This window comes from Convolutriloba macropyga, chromosome 3 (genome assembly GCF_964194025.1).
Source record: "Convolutriloba macropyga chromosome 3, txConMacr16.3, whole genome shotgun sequence".
Lineage (NCBI taxonomy): Eukaryota > Metazoa > Xenacoelomorpha > Acoela > Convolutidae > Convolutriloba > Convolutriloba macropyga.
Genome location: NC_134470.1, coordinates 14,261,900 through 14,281,277, shown reverse-complemented (window position 1 = coordinate 14,281,277; position 19,378 = coordinate 14,261,900). Strand labels below are relative to the sequence as shown.

General features: G+C 36.7%; 1 protein-coding gene across 1 annotated transcript; it reads left to right on the top strand.

Annotated features, from left to right (window-relative positions):
• The first annotated feature begins 6,703 nt into the window (after positions 1-6,703).
• LOC142336543 (uncharacterized) lies at positions 6,704-19,321 on the top strand. The gene is made up of 3 exons (XM_075385451.1): positions 6,704-6,947; positions 10,442-10,823; positions 18,863-19,321. The coding sequence occupies exons 1-3, from the start codon at positions 6,704-6,706 to the stop codon at positions 19,056-19,058; spliced, it is 822 nt and encodes a 273-aa protein (XP_075241566.1). The 3' UTR covers positions 19,059-19,321.
• The last annotated feature ends 57 nt before the right edge of the window (positions 19,322-19,378 follow it).

The following is a 19,378-nucleotide window of genomic DNA, read 5'->3' as shown; positions in this document are numbered from 1 at the left end:
GAACTAGAACAATTGGATTTTTTGAACATCTCGCAAACAAATTCAACCAATCCCCCAAACAAAAGTGATAGCTATCCGAACTCGATTTTGTTGTTTTTTGTCAAGAAATCTCGTTCCATTTCTTCCAAGAACTCGTGCAATTCCTTGCTCCTTTGATGGAGACGCGTTGAGACCGTTACTTGTTTGGCATTATTTGTGACCATAATGTCCACTAGAACATGATTTAAAGTCGAGTTGTTTTTGTTTTCTGTCCTTGAAAATTGGACATACCGAATCGCAACAGCGTGGCAAACGGTAAAAAAGAAAGCAGCGCAACCATCCTTTCTGTCCAAGCGCACATAATGAACAGCAAATGAACAGCAAGTTTAGTTTTCACGATTTGAGGCATTTTTTCACGCATTGGCGCAAATCAAACGTTTTGAGCAAAAGTGAGACTTAAGGAACACAAGTTGCGCTTTACGTAGCTTTTCGGTACCAAGTGTACTTTAAAAGACACAATTTTTTGGGTCCCATATTTTTGCACCGTTTGCGCTGTAAGATTTTGGGAGTAGTGACATTTTGCATCACATCGATAGTTGTTTAGCAAAGTTTCGAATCGAACCAAACTTTTGCGTCTGGATAATCTGATCATACCCATTTTTTTGGATACTTTGCCCGTATTTTTTTATCTCATCAACCAAATTCTTTTTCATTTAGTAGTTTAGACAAAATTGACATTCTTTGGACCAAAGTTGCCAGAACTTGCACCCATTATATGTTACGTTAGATGTCATCAGTCATCATATCATAAAGTCATTTTAAATTCAACACAAGACTTGTCAAAAATTTAATAGCTCCTAAGTAGTGTTTCAATTAACATAAAAAAAGGAAAAAATCAAAATAGAAAAAACTCTTACACATTTTCGCATGTAAATAGCATCGAAATTTAGCTGCAAATGAAGTTTTTGAAACAAAAAAGTTAGAAAAAAATTGAACTTGATAAAAAATTATATCATCAGCCAAAAGATATTAAGAAAGGAGTTTTTTTCAGGAAAACAATTTCAGTCAATAAAACAACAAAAATTTTGAGAATTAGAGAATAAAAACAATAACTTCAATTGTCATGAATTTTGTCAACTTCCTTTGAAAAATGCTACGAACAACATTGATATGAGGTTCCCTCTTTCCAAAGTTGATGGAAAAAGTTAAAAATTGGGCGAAACTAAATTTTGATTTTGAAAAACATTTTTGTATTTAATTCACACGCATTTAATCAATTGCTTTATTAGAGTTTATAAGGTCTGCTTACGAAAATAAAACAAAATTTAATATTGTATGCTCATGCTTGGTTTTATTTTTTATTCTTCCCACAGTTACTTTTAAGAAGGAAAGCATGCGTTGCTTGCTCAACTGCAAAAAAACCCTACGTTCGATAAACCACAAAAAAAGACTAACGTGATGTCAATCAGCAGCAATTTCGAGAAATTTAACACTTATAAAATTACCACTCTGATCAATAGAAAACCATTAAACAGCAGTTGTTAAAAAAACAACAAAAGCGATAAAAATATGGAAAAAATATCTTCGAAACTAATCTTTTTTTAGATTTTGGGATTCATGTTAACCTAAAAAACCCAAAACCTGCTTTCAGTAAGCAATTGCCGAATAATTGACGAACTTATTCATCGGTACGGGCAGGTAGCAACGCACTTGACTTGGAACTGCAAAGTTGTTAGCTGCAGTCTGCCTTAAAAAATCATTGAATCTAAATTATTCTATTAGTTTCGATCCTTTTAGCTTGCTTATTTTAGCGATTAGCCTTTTTTACTTCAAATAAGAAACAGGCTAAAAATAATATTGATTAAAAATTCCCGTATTCCAAAGTTGAGGCTGTTTAAATTTTAGGAAAAACTAAATTTTGATTTTGAAGAATAGTTTCGTTGAGATTTCACGAGCATTCTTATCAGTTGCTTTTTTAGAGTTTTTAAAGAAAGTTTAGAAGTCAGTGAAAAACAAGACAATTTTTATAAATAAACAAACGAAATATCAATGTTTTAATGGTCAAGATTGATTGTTTTTTTTAATATTTCCCGCCGTTACTTTCAAAAAATGAAGCAAGCTTTACTTGCTCATCTCCAAAAACATTTTTTGCTCAGTTTACCGCAGAAAAATGACGACCGGAGTACAAACAGTCATTCAAAGTCAATAATTTCCAAAAGTAATATCACTATACAAAATAAACACTCTTATCAATGAAAACCCTTAAACAGCAGTTGTTTATAAAAACAACTGAAGCAAAACTCATGTGTTTTTTCTAGATTTTTGTAATATATCTGTACCTGAAAAACCCAAAACGGCTTTCGGTTAGCAAATGTCCAACAACTGGTGACCTTAGTCATTGGTACTGGCAGGTAGCAACAGACTTGACTATGAACTGCAAAATTGTTAATCGGAGTCTGCCTTGAAAAACCATTGAATCCAAATTCTTCGATTAGCTTTCTTTCTATTGTGTTGGTTCCTTCAGCAGCTAATTTTTTTCTTGCCTCAAATAAGAACTTGAATTATCAATTTTTGATTTTGGAAAACTTTGATTTTGGAGAATAATTATGTGCTCAGTTCACAAGTTTTCCTATGCGATGCTTTTGGAAAAAATTGAAAAAAATAGTTTCTAAAATTTGGAAACTAATAAAGAGTGGTTTAGAAGTCAGTGAAAAACAAAAAAGAGCAAGAAACACTAACAAACAAAATTTCAATAATTTATTGGTCAGGCTTGGTTGTTTCTAATTGATATTTCTCACAGATATATCTCAGAAAAGCTAAACTAGAGTTACTTGCTCAATTACCAAAAAACAAACACCCTTCGTTCAGTATAACGCAAAAAATGACGGACTTAGCACAAGAGGACAGCCAAACGCAACGATTTCCAAAAAAACAACACTAAATAAAGAAACAACACTTATCAATACAAAACAATTATGCGGAACTTGTTAATATAGAGAACAAAGACGATAAAAATACGAAAAAAAAATACATTCGGAAAACATTCCCACGTGTAGTCAAAACAACTTTTCAAGATTTTTCAGCCAAGAAGGACTAATCCTAATCCATTTTGTCACAACAGTTTAAACGGTTATGACAAAATGGATTAGGATTAGTTCTTCTCGAACTGATTGTTTTGACTACACTTCATTGCCGTTAGTACTTTACACTCAGAAGAAGGTGTATTTACTCAATCAATGTTGGCCAATCGAGATACTTACAATGTAGATGCCAAAAATTGCCAAACGTTTAACGCTGATGTGATTACTGTTCCAAAACGCAGTTTAAGAAAGTAAAACAATTTTCTTAGTTAACACATAGCTAGTTATATTTCAGCAAGAAATCGCATTGAGATATAAAGTCTCAACTTTATTACAGTACAGTTAAACAGTACAGTACAGTTAAAGAGTATTTCAGAATAGTCTTAGTTACCCATGTTGAGCAGTTTTTCATTTTCAAACAAAAGAAATGGTCAGGTTTCGCCGGGTTTACTTTACCGAAACCGATCAAAACCCTTATTTTCATTCAGCTTGCTTGAAAAGTACCACGTCTGCTAGAATCTCGAAAATTTGAAGCTAATAAAGCCTCCATCTAGACCAATCTATAGAAAATTGTTCATATATCCATACCACACTAATTTTCTCCGCGAGGCTTATCATTAACTGTTTCTTTTTCCCCAATAGCATGTGACCATCTATATAAAGCTAATGCTTTCAGAAAAATTGAAAGGTACAATTTGTAACGGCTAGGCCAAACACTTAACAAGGTATACGAGCCCAAATCATAGTACAGAAATATTCGGACATAATCAAAATTTGCTTGGCTATGGTCTGCTTTAAAACTCAGCCTCTCACCAATAACTCACTAAATTGCTCTATCTCTTTTAGAATACAAGCGATTCAGCTATTCAATGCATCAAAATTTTTCTCATTGTCAGAGTGTATATTAGACAACAGCTTTTCGACGTACCATTTGATTCACGGATTGAAACGAAGGCGCAGTCCGGGTTAAATTATCAATAACGAGTGTCGAAAGCAGTAACCTAATGTGATTTTCTAGAAAAGCTATAAATTAGTGCCCAAAATTGCGTCAAATGTTCCATATTGTATCCTTTTATTAGGCAGTTAACGCAATAGCCATTATTGTTGCACTGTTGAGATAACAAAACAGCTGTATCAATAGATGTTTGGTGTAATAAGCTGTGCTAATTTTTGCTCGGATCTTTTCCGTTTGTGCCCCCCCAGCTTAGCGGGCGCATTTTATTTGCACCCCCCCCCCGACGCACGTGTCATATTTAAACATAATGATTTACTACGTAATGACAAGTGCTCTGTAACTGGGGGGCGCATAACGTACTGGGGGGGCATAAACGGAAAAGATCCTTTTGCTCTTAGCTGTGATTTACTGACTGATACAAAAAAAATTACTCACATCTATGAATTAATCACAATTATTGCTGTACCAGGAGGCACGTGCTAAAAACTGTAACTTTAAGAAAAACCAAAACATAATGTTGACTATATAGATGTAATTCAATGGTTAGGAAACGAATGACTTTTTCACGGTAGCAAAAGAAGATTTGTGAAGCAAATCTCACGAAAGTTTTAACTGTTTAACTGTTGACAAGGAACAACAAGGCAAAGGGTAGCCCAGGCATATCGTGCCAAACACTACACATTCAATATTAACTGAAGGCGGAACACCGCACAACTGCACTTACACCCTCACCAGCTGTTGAATACTGTTCCGTATCTTTAAATTAAATTTCCATTGGTAAACAGTTTTTATTTTAAAATTATTAACAAACTTTGCAATCTTTCCTCAGTTTTCACAGACATATTAGACATAGCAGCTCACACTGAAATGTACTACTCAGCTTCTTTTTCTTTGCAACTCTCAGAAAGGGTGTTTCATAATTCGCCACTTATTTAGAGAAAAAATCACACCTGCAAATATTTCATTTTAATTAAAATCCATTCAACGCGGATTCACCGAGGTCACTCCAACGAAAATGCCTATTTTGCAAACATTTGACCGAGAGAAAATTAACCAACTGTACCCTCTGAAGAGTAAAAATGGTTAAAAAAACAGATGCTGATCTCAAGATGCGATAAGTTGTTTACAGTCAGGAAGTTAGAAACGACAATAACCAAGGAAAACATGCACAAACACATAGGAACACACACACAAAAACAAACACACACACACACACACTTACACGCACACACACACACACACACACACGCACACACATACACACGCACACACACACACACACATTTACACGGACACACACACACACACACGCACGCACACAAACACACACACACAGACATACACACACACACACACACACACACGTACACACACACACACACACACACGCACACACATACACACGCACACACACACACACACATTTACACGGACACACACACACACACGCACGCACACACACACACACACGTACACGTACACACACACACACACACACACACACACACACACTTACACACACACACACACACACACACACACACACACACAGACATACACACACACACACACGTACGCACACACACACACACACACACACACACACACACACAGACATACACACACACACGCACACGCGCTCACACACACACACACATAAACACACAATTACAACAAACACATTTTACACCGAAAACGGCCACTGTCCGCTGTTGTCATCTTTTGAGTTTCAATCTGCGATTTTAAAATGTTTTATGGGAAGAACATGCATTTTAAGTTCGCCTCGTACTATACAATTCAGTCGAATAAATTGCCCTCAATACTAAATATTAAAACACACCATGCTAATTAACTATGTTTGAGATTTTTTCAAGCTGTCAGGCCGCTTAGCGCACCGGAACAAAAAACAAGCAAAACGAAAACGACCATTCTGCTAAATAATTTTCTCTCAGCACTGATGTGGGATCGGAACAGTTATTTTTCCAACCCTCCAAATTTGTTTGAAGACAAGCAACTTTATAATAACCTTACTTTTTCCAACCAATTGTATCGACGAATATCTTCTGCTGAGAGATACAAAAGTGGTATCATTGAAAAAAATCTGGAAAGATTGAATCAATTGCCGCGGAGATATTTTGATCTTTTTTGTCAAAATAGGCCATAGAAACATAAATACGCATCAAATTGAAATTTTAACTAAATTCAGTTATGCCTAAACAGCAAACGATGACACTTATGAAAAGAGAACAAAACTAATTTCAATTCTTTGGCCTACTCAAAATTTCTTGAAAACTCTAGTTCAGACATATGCTACATAGGAACATTTTTCAGTTGCTGCCGGTCCCAAACATCACTGGAGTGAAAACCTTTTAAATGTATTTTGTTCGAGCGAAGACTCAACTCGAAAACCATTGACATAGAGATGACATTCTGAATTTAAACATAAAGTGAAGGTCGATTGTTTCCGCGATCAATATTATGATTTTAATCAATTTGCTCAGTAAATCATATGAGCAAAGTGAAAATTTGAGGTTGAAAAGTTAGTTCTGGCAAAGCAAACTTTGACCTCTCACTTTGTTTGATGAAGTCTTGAATTATTCACGCTAAAGCAAATTGATACTTCCGTTCCGCCTCTCTTTTTGTTTAACTTGTTCTTTCACCGTTCACTTTTCCGTAGAGTTTTTCCAAAATGGAGTTATTTAAATTTATCAAAAGTCTTTCACATTTTACTCTCATAACTCTGGTGCTATTAAGACCCTGTTCAACTTTGTTCACAAACAGCTGCCACCCTGTTGTACCTGTTGGGTGGGTAGATTCCCAAGATCTCGAAGGTACCTGGAACCAGGTTTTGTCTTCGGAGGACAAGCATGATGGATACAACCACTGCGTCTCAATGTTTGCGCGCCCAATCGAGTCTCAATCTTCCGTCCCAGGTTACAATTTCAATTTTACAAAAATTACAAATCAGCAAACTTTGAGAAATTTAAATTTATTAGTCCTGAATTTAGCCCCTTTAAATTTGACAATAAATAGTGCAAAAATGATGATTGAGTTTAAGAAAAATTTGTTTAATTACACACAACCCCATTGCATAACTTCAAAACTTTGAATTTTTAAGCTTCAGAAATGAGTAAAATCGCAACGGAATCTGATGATAAAAAGAACAAAAACGACACCAGTAAAGGCTCAGCTCCACTTCGTTTCAGGCGATTAAATAGTTTATTTTTTGTATAAAACCATGTAGGATCATTGGGCAATTCAATCGAATTTTTCAACCTCAGGGCTCTCAAATAATATGTCGATTTGGCCATGACCTAAGTAGAAATTCAAACGGGTCAAGTCCGAAAACAAAATATTTAATGCGATGAAAAAAACTTTTTGAAGTCTTCTTTAATAACATTATGAGCCAGCGCCCCACTTCCAATTAAAGTGAACTGTTTGGTTCAATTTACCACTTCAATTCCCCAAAACAAATTAATACATGTAAAAAGGGTCTTACAGTGTGCGCTATGAGGACAACGAACCATATTATACTATGAAGTAACAAGGCGGCTCGGTAATGTGCGATGGCACATAAGGTTCCGACCCCGCCCATCCACAATTTTGGCATAATTGTCTACCAAATGAGGAACAGATAGAAAAATCCAAAAATTTTTTTTGTGAATCCCGAAAAAGCCCAAGTCTTTTCCAAAAAATTCTGTATGAACGATAAGATAGCCTTCCAAGCAAATAATTCAGTGGAGTAAATATTAATGCATTAGATGGCTGTAATGTCTCAATATTAAGAAAGCGAGTCAAGACGAACAGCAAAATCAAACAACAACAACAACAAACATTAATTACATCAAAAAATTTATGTCCCTCTTAAAAACTAAATTTAATAGCAAAGTCAACATACCGTCGGATAAACCTAACACTAAACAAAAATAACTTATAAATCACCAGAAAACATATGCAACCAGTCCATAAAATGGTTTGGTAACAATTATACAAAAAAGAACAAAAACAGTAGGTAAAAAAATTAACTTATTTTTTTGAAACAGTTAACTTCAAAGTAATAAATTCCATTAGGAATCAATTAAAATTACCACAAATTTATGATTACCACTGCTTCTATAGAAGGGCATTAGGACCTGTCCTTATTCATTTTTTAAAGAACAACAAAGAACAAACAAAATTTCAATTGAAACTTGCCGGAAAACGCTGTCAAAACAGTCAAGCCAAATTTTGGCACACAAAATAAATTTGATTGCGCCTTCTTCAAACAGCTATAATGTAGTACGTGGCCATTCATTAGTAACACTAGGTAACAAGTAGACAAAAAAAGCGAAGTGCTAAAGTATGTAATACTTTTGATTTTTTTTTCGAAACAAAATTACATTCAATATCATAAAAGGCATTAATTACAAAAGAGCTATTTAAATCGGGTCGTTTATTCGTGAAAAGGAAGCCCTCGAGACCTGTAATTATCCAGAATATTTCTTGCATCAACAAAAAGAACGTCAAATATGACAAAAATCAAATTAATTTACTTTTTTTGTGAAAAACCGATGTCGAAGCCAGTAAGGTCATAACAAATTCTTTAGAAAAAAGATTTTGGGACACCAATCCCTTTTATTCCCTTGGCACCCAAAATGTCATATTTGAACTGTAATTAACTAACGAGATTAGGTAACAAAAAGAAACATAAAAAAAACAAAATTGCGAAATTAAAAAGTTTTTTTTTTGTAATTTTGGAAAACGATTGTTTTCAAAGTCATGAAAGCCATCAGCTATCTATTAATATCAGAATATCGGTTCTTCTATTCTTCAATGAAAAGCCAATGAAAGCTATCACTATACAGGAAATTTCATACGACCGATCCGACAAATCATAAATGACAGTTAGAGACAAAATAAATTTAAAAAGTCGAGGCCGTTAAAACGATGATATATATCTTTCAGCATTTTAATATGTTCAATTGTGCCTTATTTTGAATGCAAATAAGGTGACATGAGAACTGTCAATAATCTGATAATGTGACAAAATTAGAATACGTGAAAAACTGGCAAATATCAAAACAAACAAAAATCTGAAATCTTGTCGTATCGAAGCCAGAAAACAATAACTTCAGGCTTAAAACTGCAACCGAGATTAAATTTTAAATCAGTAGGAAAAAGAAGCAGTCTTTCTTTGCTGACACTAAGCTGGAAGTTGTACAAATTAAGAAAAAAATAGAGGAAAAAATATTTAAGCTATTATTTATTGAAAAGTCAATTATTTTTTAAAAAAGAAACGACCATAAACTTTCAATTAAAAAACCAAATGCATTAGCTTGGAGCTGCTTAGCAAGCGAACTGGTCGGACCTATCACTCCTGAGCTTTGATTTGATATGTTCTGTTCTTTATTATTAAAAAAAAAGTTTTTTTTAAAAAAAAGAAGACCGACTGATTACAACCCGATTTTTTTTCGGATTGTAACAGTCCGAGAATGGCCCAAAACTAGCCCTGTAAATACTTATTGTCAGTTAGGAACAATTGATTTTTCGAATGTTGTAGATATAGATAATTTGTTAGTTGAAAACTCAAAATAAAATCTGCATTTTTGATAATCAACGAGTAAAGTTAGCAAAAAACGGCAAAGTTTTAACTACAGTGCACTTTCAGCGGACTCTGAAGTAGAAATAACCCCCCTCTGAGTCTACAAAGATTGTATGAGTGTTGTTTGGGGGTTTACTGTCGGCAAATTTAATCAAAGTGGACAAAAGTAGCTTATTTTGTGCTGTTTTTGATGAAAAAGGCTAAATTTTGAAATGTTTATCCAGATTTTTTGACCAAAAAAATGAAATCAAAACAATCAACAATGCTTTTTCGTCTTCAAAAATAAAATCAATGATACTATTTATAAAAATTATAACAAATTTTAGCAAAATTGACGAAAGTTTAGGCAAAAATTCCGGAAAATGTGAAAAAAAACAACGTGAATTCACTCTTCTTTTCTCAGAAGTTTAAACCTCGATAACTCCCTGTAAAAAACGAAAATTAAAAAAAACTTTTTAATTCCATATTCTACGCTGGACGAGCTTTCTAATGATACCAGTCTCAACTCTCTACGATGAATATATCGAGCGGCGAAAATTCACGGAACAAAAAAAAACCCAGTTGAGTATATAGTTCCTCCCCCCCTCAAGAGGGTCGGAACAATTATTTATTTCTTTGTCTTTTGCCGCAAAATTCCACGAAATAGCTCAATGTTAATTAAAGGTAGGGTTGCTGGCTTAAAAAATTGGAATAAAAACAATAATTGATTCTGAATTGAATATCATTGTGTACAATCTTAATATCCATTTATGGCTGCTACATAGATGAATAACCGGAAACTGGAAGTTTATTTTTCATTATAAATTGTGATAATTTTTACCCAATTAATACCGAATGAAATTTCAGGTCTCCACTTTGAGATCACTTTTTACAAAACGACTAGCAAAGATGATAACATCACGAAACGTTTGGATACCTTTACCGATACGAATTACGGAACTTTCATTATGTCCAACATTGATGATTCAAATGACTTCCGAGCAAAACGTTTTCAAAACAACCGGAAGTTCAGATTCGCAGAACAGTCATTACCCGACTTCCCAAACTTTATAGTTCTTCACATTGATGAAAAGTTGTTAGTTGTGTTCACGTGTGAGCCCATTGAAGGGAACGTGAAACAGCAGGAATTGTTTGTGTTTTCACGTCACTTCGAGGTAACCCACACTGATCTGAAGATAGTTGATAGTGTTATGAGGAAGAATCGATTAAAAGAGACGAAACTCGATAGGTTTGTTATTAATTCTAACTTCGGCGTTCATTGACCTTGTTCTAAAAAAACACTTTCTGTAATCCCTGTTACTTGAAATAAGCAAGGCAGCTGGGAAATGTCCGTGCACTATCTTTTTCTAAACTTTTTAAAAAGTAGAGAGCAAAATAGATTTCGTACTGTCAATATACTAAATTAGCCTCTTGAAAACTTCTATACAATGGGGGAATAAACAATAAGAGGGCTTAACTTTTCAGTGATCAGGATTTGTATAGAATGAAGACGTATAGCCCAAAACTTTTTTTCTCCAAAAATAAGTCAGTCTCAATCATCGGACAGTTACAAAAACTAGATATACACCCAAAAAAATGTTGGATTTTAACCAAAAGAAAACACCATAAACCAAAACAAAAATTAAAAAATTCTTTGTTTCTGACAGAAAAAAAATGACCTTTTCTGTTTCTTTCATCAGCATTTATGCCATAAGCAGAAACTGCTAATTTTTTCAAATTTAACAAAAACCAATTGTGACATTTTAAAAAAATTATACATATCAATGTATTCAAATTAAACAATGCATTATATTCAACGTTAGGTTAAGGTTTGGAATTTGCACATTACCTCTAATAATAGCGGCCATCGTTGAATTTTGTTTGTGGACAGCAAAGGGATCAAGAGCAAAGTAATCAATTAGGGGTAACCAAGCTCATTGATGAGAATTATTAATCAAACACGGCTGTGAGGGCTAGTGTAGGTAGCGACTAATAGCGTTTTAAAACTTTTCCCGTTATTGCCGTAAAAGTCCGTCAAGTTAAATTAAATCTATTCTCAGAACCTCGGAAAAATACCTGAGAAACATTTGAGTCAAAATTGTTCTTACCAAACTTCACTTGAAACGTTAACAAAATATTTTTGTCCCTCGATGAAGTTGAAAGGTCTCATAATGTAAAATAACAAAAATATATAAATTAAATAGAGCCCTTTCTCAGTAATGAAATTTACGAATTTTTTCTAAATATTAGATTGAAAAAATGTGTTTGGAATTTCTCCCGCTCAATTTTTCGGCGTTTAAACTCAACATGCAATCAGTAGTGAATCTGTTTTACACTATATCAAGCATTTGTTTGGCCTGTTTTATTACACCTATTGGACATCATCGGGCATTACAGATATTACAGATAGAATAATTCTCTGACTTTACTACCACATGGGAAAAGGCAAGAAAACGTGAAAAAAATGATACTTCTAAATGAAAACATGGTAATGGAAAATATTAAAAATTGAAGATGTGTTTCATTGGTACTTAATTTATATCTGCACATTATAGAAAAACTCTATTGGAAAAAATAGGTTGGTATAAAGTAACTAAACATTATTTCCTTAAAGTTGGAACAATAACAGATCTCGCATAGTGATTTTTGTAGCTAAACTAGCAACTTAATGAAGAAATGATTAAAGCACCAAACAATTCAAAACTTCGCAATTGGGTCTGGCGTTTTAAAACAAAAGATGGTTATAATAGTTCCTTTTCCTGTTCCTCTTGAATGGTCTCACTATAAGTAACTAAATGAATTTCGTACATGTAATCTAATTTTGAAAAGCTCTGAAACGGTGCTGCAACAGGCAAATTGCCTCCTAGCATTTGTTCAGTACAACGCTTTCTACTCTAATTTGTTTATTTATTCGAAGCTTGAATATTTCGTACTGAAAACAAATTTATTATTATTCCAGATATATAACGTGCAAATCAAAATGAGGTCTGCTTAAACCTTTCCGAGTAAAATCAGCTCAGACAAAACTTTTGTAAAAGGAAGATATTGGGTTTCAATCAATATTCTGTTAATTTAATTAAAGTAACCTCAAGTGCGATACGAGAAACGTTTTGAAACATTGATCCATTTTCGTTAGATGTTAAAAACTTTGCAATTTTGCGTATTCATCATCATGATTAGTCAGTACAACATTGCATATTCATCTTCAATATTAGTCCTGGCCCCTACCTTTAATTGAAATTGCTCCAGTTGATGGAATTTTGTATCATAGAACAAAATCATTGTATAATAAGCAATTAGTATAATCATAATCATTCCCCTGTCGCTATATGCCATACACTTTCAGGCCCTTTTTACGAGTAATAAGGTTTAGTGGAATTAATTCGTAGAATTAACCATGATACACTTTGTTAGAATATCGATCAAACTATAGTCTTAAACTTAGTGAGAATTAGAAAGAAAGTTTGACTTACCAGATTAGAAAGACAAGCAATGTGACTTCGAGCAAAGAAATTATATGAATGAATCGTCAAGAAATGGTGCTTAGAATCAATATTCGGTTCAAATTGGTGAATCTAGATAACTATTATTAGAGTTAGATTAATTGATGTAAAATCTTCCCAGCATGTATTAAATGATGATGATATCTCCGGAAGTGTGAATGATTTCTTAGAAAAGTGCAAATGCATTCCATTTATGGTTCCCTTTGCGACTGATTTGCAGAAGCAAACCATATTGGGTAACCTTTGCGACCCCCGCTATAAATCACGGTGCTAAGATTAATTTTGTATCTTGATTTTTTCCCACTGATAATGTATATACAGCTGATTTTTGAGTCCTTTTTCATCCCCCAAATTCAAATCATCATCTTGATCTAATAATCAGATCTCTCCTATAAATCTCTAAATTCTACTTTAAAATATCATTTTGTTATTCTCTCATTTTTGAGAAATAAATTCTTTTACTTAGTTAAAAACGCTTTTTATTCCGCTTGCGAAAGTCCATAACCCAACAGGTTAAGGGCCCAGCAATTTTCTATGTCATAAAATTAATTTCCAAAAACAAAACTAATTTGTTGTTGACAGTCATAATCCTTTTCTGCTTAGTACCTTTTCTTTTCACAACTGTTTTGCCTCCTCAAACTCCAATGGATCAACAGACAGTGAAGCTGCTGACCTACACAGGAAAGGCACAGCACTTTCCAATCTGGAGCACAAGATTTGTGGCGATGATGCAGACGAAGGGACTCTACAAATCACCGGGGACAGAGGAGCAACCCAATGAGCCTGTGCCACTGGCCAATGGGGCAACCAATGATGAGAAGAAGAACCACAAGGTGCTGAAGGATGCATATGAGAAGGAAGTTGCAGACATCAAGGAGAAACGGAACAATGTGTGGTGCCATCTGGCACTGACGCTAGATGCAACAACCCTCATGCTGATGAGACATGACTGTGTGGGAGATGATGGCATTGGAGATGGAGCAAAGGCTTGGAAGCTTTTGCAAGAGAAATTTCAGAGTGAGGAGACGCCGATAGTGGTGACCTAAGTGGCACAGCTTGCTCGACTGCAGCTCGAGGATTCTGAGGATTTGAACAGCTTCTTCATCAGAGGTCAGGAGTTGCTCACAAGGCTACAAGAAGCAGGGGAAGCAGTCTCAGTGACCCTCCTGAACGCCTTGGTCCTCAATGGTCTGCCAATGAGGTATGAAAGTTTTGTTATACAGGAAAGCTTCAACCCGGCACCGAACTTCACAGAGTTGAGGAAAAGGCTGCAGAACTTTCATGAGAGCACGGTGCAGAGACACAAGGGACAAAGTGGTTCAGTGGCACTGGCAGTGAAGCGTGACTTCAAGAAGGGACCCAAGAAAGGAAACTGCTTTGTGTGTGGGATCCCTGGACACTTTGGCAAGGACTGCAGGAAGAAGGAGACAGCACAATGCAGCAAGTGTGGTGAGAAGGGTCACCCAGACAGGGTATGCAAGAGACAAACAGATGGAGGCAAACATGAGTCAGTGGCAATGGGTCCAACATTGGCTACACCAGACGAGGAATGCTGGGCAGCTCTTACCCAGTGGAAGACAGCAGGTATGCTAGTGGACAGTGTTTGTACAGATCACATAGTGACGAACATCGGTGCGTTCCTGGACTTTGTGCCCATTCAATCAGTGGTCAGAAATCTCAACGGAGAGGCTTCCAGAGTGGTGGGCAGAGGCTGTGTGAGGATCAGCATAACCTCAAACAAATGGGAATTCCAATGCGAACTCAAAACGTTCTGTGTGTGCCTGACTATTCTTCAAACCTCCTATCAGTCTCAAAGTTCACGGAGTGGGGACATAGCTTCACTTTCGAGAGAGGAAACAGCTGCATGAAACTCCAGACGGGAACTCGGGTAAAACTAACAAAAGAAAATAATTTCTTTTACTTACCCTGCAGCGTTCTAGAATTCAAGATGAGTTCCAACAGCGTGAAACTTGACAGTGCAAGGAAGTGGCACAGACGATTGGGTCATTTGAATCAAGCGGATGTGGTCAGGAATGCACCAGAGACAGTGGGGGAACTCGATGATGTATGCAATGTGTGTGAGTGGCAATGAGTGGCAGAGACCCAAGCAGAAGAGAAGCGGGAGAGGGTGTTCACAGACGTGATGGGACCTTTCAGAGTAGAGTCACTGTCAGGGTTCTGGTTCTGCATAGTGTTTGCAGACCAGTACACGAAGTTTGTGTTTGTGGAATTGCTTAAGGAAAAGAGTGAAGCATTGGCCAGCCTGAAGAAATTTGTTCTCAGTGTGGGGACGCCCAAGAAGCTGAAGCAAGACAATGCGAAGGAGTTTCTCTCAGAGCAGTTCAAGACGTACTGCTTAGATGCAGGCATTCTACAGGAGAAGACCATACCAGAGACGCCACAACAGAATGGGTTAGCTGAGAGGTGCAACAGGACACTGCTGGACATGGCAAGATGTTTGCTCATTGACTCAGGACTTCCCAAGATGATGGGGGGAGCAGCAATTCTTCACGCAGCAAGGATCAGAAACTTGGTTGTGAGAAGAGACGAGGAGAAGAAAAATGCCCAGCAGAGCTGATGAGAGGTATAAAACCTAAGCTTCGAATTAGGAAAGAAGAGGGACAGAGAAGTCAGCAAACTTGAACCCAAGGCACCGGAAGAAAAATTTGTGGGTTACACTGAAGGAGAAAACGGATACCTGGTGTACATACCCAACACACGCAAGGTGATGGCAGTTCGAGATGTGATCATCAAGGAGTCTGAAGTGGGCTCAATCCCTGACAGCAAAGAAACGGCTGACCTACTAGATGATGGGTCGGAACTGGGAATCTGGCACCCAGATGATGGTCATCAAAACTATGACAACAGAGAACGACAGGACACATCTACTGCAATAAAGGAGGAGTGGCATGGCGCAGGAAGCGTGAATACTCAAGAAACAACACTGAGACAAGAGGCCTCGGATGTTGGAGAAACAGCACTAGATGAAGGATCTACTGCAACAAGAGGGAGTCACAGAGATTCAGAATCACTGGAAGACAGTGACACAGAAGACTTCTCACAGTTAGAGACAGTTGGCTTCAATGAAGATGCACTGGAACACGCGGACAGAGCAGAGCCCAGACGAGGGACACGAGCAAGGAATGTTCCGCAATTTTTTGGAGAAGTCAGGACCCATCTTGCTGTGACTGAGGGCGACTATGTGGAACCCAAAACAGTCTACGATGCCAAGCAAGGTGACGATTGGGACCAGTGGCACCGGGCAATGAAGGACCAGGTCAAGGCACTCCAAGACAACGAGACTTGGAACCTAGTGAGACCACCCACAGACAGGGACGTCATACCGGGCAAATGGGTCTACAAAGTGAAAATGGGACCCAGTGGTCAAGTGGACAAATACAAAGCGCGCTATGTGGCAATAGGCTTCAAACAAGTGGAAGGACTGGACTACTTTGAGACTTTTGCGCCTACCTGCAAGCCAGAAACATTCAGGATTCTACTTCAGCTATCAACGAAGCAGGGCCATGTGATGCACCAATTTGATGTCAAGACTGCTTTCCTGCACTCACCAATCGAGGAAGAAGTGTATCTGGAACAGCCACAGGAGTTTGTAAAGCGCGGATCAGATGGGGAGAAGTTAGTATGTCGACTAAATAAACCAATTTATGGTTTGAAACAAGCTGCTATCAACTGGTACAAAAAGCTGGCAAACTTCCTACTGAGACAGGGGTTCACCAGAAGCAGGAACGATCACTGCTTGTTCGCAAGATCAGAGGCAGAGGATCACACCTTCATCTTGGTCTGGGTTGACAACATCATAGTGGCATCAAGAAGTATGACAGTGGTCTCTGATGTCATGAAGGCACTAGAAGCAACCTTTCACATGGAAGACAGAGGGAGACTACACTGGTTTCTGGGTCTAAGAATCAGACGAGAAGAGGGCAAAGTCACAGTAGACCAAGAACGCTACATAGAAACAATGCTTGAGCGGTTTCAAGGGGATCAATGCAAACCCTCAAGAACTCCAGCTGATTTGAATTTGAAACTTCAGACAGCACAGAACGGAGACGAAGAAGTGGACCAGAGGATCTACAGAAGCTTGGTTGGATCACTTCTGTATCTGGCCAAACAGACGAGGCCAGACATCATGTTCACAGTCAACATTCTGTCCAGACACAAGAATGCAACTACCAATCAACACTGGATGTGCGGAAAACGACTTCTGCGATATCTTCAAGGTTCAAAAGGTTTAAAACTTACTTACACGAAAGAGGCTAGTTATTATTTAGTGGGGGAAAGTGATGCAGACTGGTCTGGAGACGTGAACGACAGAAATTCAACATCGGGCTATTACTTCAAGCTCAACGGACGTGGCGCAGCACTCAGCTTGTGTGTCAAAAAGCAGGCCACAGTTGCTCTTTCTTCATCAGAAGCAGAATATCAGGGCATGGCAGCAGCAGTTCAGGAAGCACTCTACCTGAAACAACTTCTAGAAGATTTTGGCATCCAAAAGAAAGGTCCAATAGCAATTGGAGAAGACAACCAAATTTCTATCAGACTCTGCCAAAACCCAGTCAAGCACAAAAGGAGCAAGCACATCGAAACAAAGTTTCACTTCATCCGGGAAAGGACGGAGGATGGGACTATTTCAATTCATTACGTCCCTGCAGACAAAATGGCAGCGGACATCTTCACAAATCCTTACCCGTTTCGAAAGTGGAAACATTCAGAGCAGTTTTGATGGGAACGGACTCTACGCAATCAGCTCAAGTCTGAGTGGGGGTGTTAGAATATCGATCATACTATAGTCTTAAACTTAGTGAGAATTAGAAAGAAAGTTTGACTTACCAGATTAGAAAGACAAGCAATATGACTTCGATCAAAGAAATTATATGAATGAATCGTCAAGAAATGGTGCTTAGAATCAATATTCGGTTCAAATTGGTGAATCTAGATAACTATTATTAGAGTTAGATTATTTGATGTATAATCTTCCCAGCATGTATTAAATGATGATGATATCTCCGGAAGTGTGAATGAATTCTTAGAAAAGTGCAAATGCATTCCATTTATAGTTTCCTTTGCGACTGATTTGCAGAAGCAAACCATATTGGGTAACCTTTGCGACCCCCACTATAAATCACGGTGCTAAGATTAATTTTGTGTCTTGACTTTTTCACACTGATAATGGGTATATATACAGCTGATTTTTGAGTCCTTTTTCATCCCCCAAATTCAAATCATCATCTTGATCTAATAATCAGATCTTTCCTATAAATCTCTAAATTCTACTGTAAAATATCATTTTGTTATTCTCTCATTTTTGAGAAATAAATTCTTTTACTTAGTTAAAAACGCTTTTTATTCCGCTTGCGAAAGTGCATAACCCAACACACTTTAATTTGCAGGGGTGCTGTTTCGAAAGTTTGTGTTCTGTGTTTTAGTAATTTGATCAATTGATAGGCTCATCAGCTACCCTTTTACAATTACTTCAGACTTAAAAAGCTAAGGAAAAAAAAGCAAATCCAAAAAAGAACTAAACCAAATTCTGAAAGCAATACTTGAAAAAAAGTTTTGTTTTGAAATTGAAGGCAGTTATCAAAAAGTTATTTGAATGATTATTATAATAATAGTGGAATGTCTATATCTGAATGTAAACTTATTTAAACGGCTGCAACTGACTATATTTTATCGAGTTTATTATTTACAAAAAATAGAACTTGCATTTTCAAAAAAAACCGTAAAAACGTAATCATGGTCAGTAAACGCTCTCGTTGTTTCGAAGCTGCAATACGCGATCTTTCCACTCCAGCAGAGGTAGTCTGAAAAGGGAGCCATTCAAGACAATTAGTTTGGGCTATGATGACTACAAACCAGATCAACAGGTCGTTTATGGTCTCTGTTTATCACTGGCCAAAGAAATCAACGATGTCTACAACTGCTTAGTTGCTTATTACCAAAAGTTCAACGAGAAGCCATAGTGGACGGTTATTCTGTCAGGATTTAACTGAAATTTAAATTATTATTATTATTACAACTTGCTATCATTATCAGTTCATACCGCAAAAGTTAGAGGTGAACATCGTTCCGACTCCAATGCAGTGTCTAATGAATTCATAAACTTCAATGCGCATGAATTTCTATGAGAAAAAAGTTTCTTTTTGCTATTCTCATATATTTTCAGCGGCTCTCATTGCATTTCTTACACAATTTGCAGCCTTTCAACGCCCGTGTCGAAATTACCACCTGATTACCCCCCAAACTGATGTAAGAGTAGGGCGATAAATGTCCACGAGGGGTA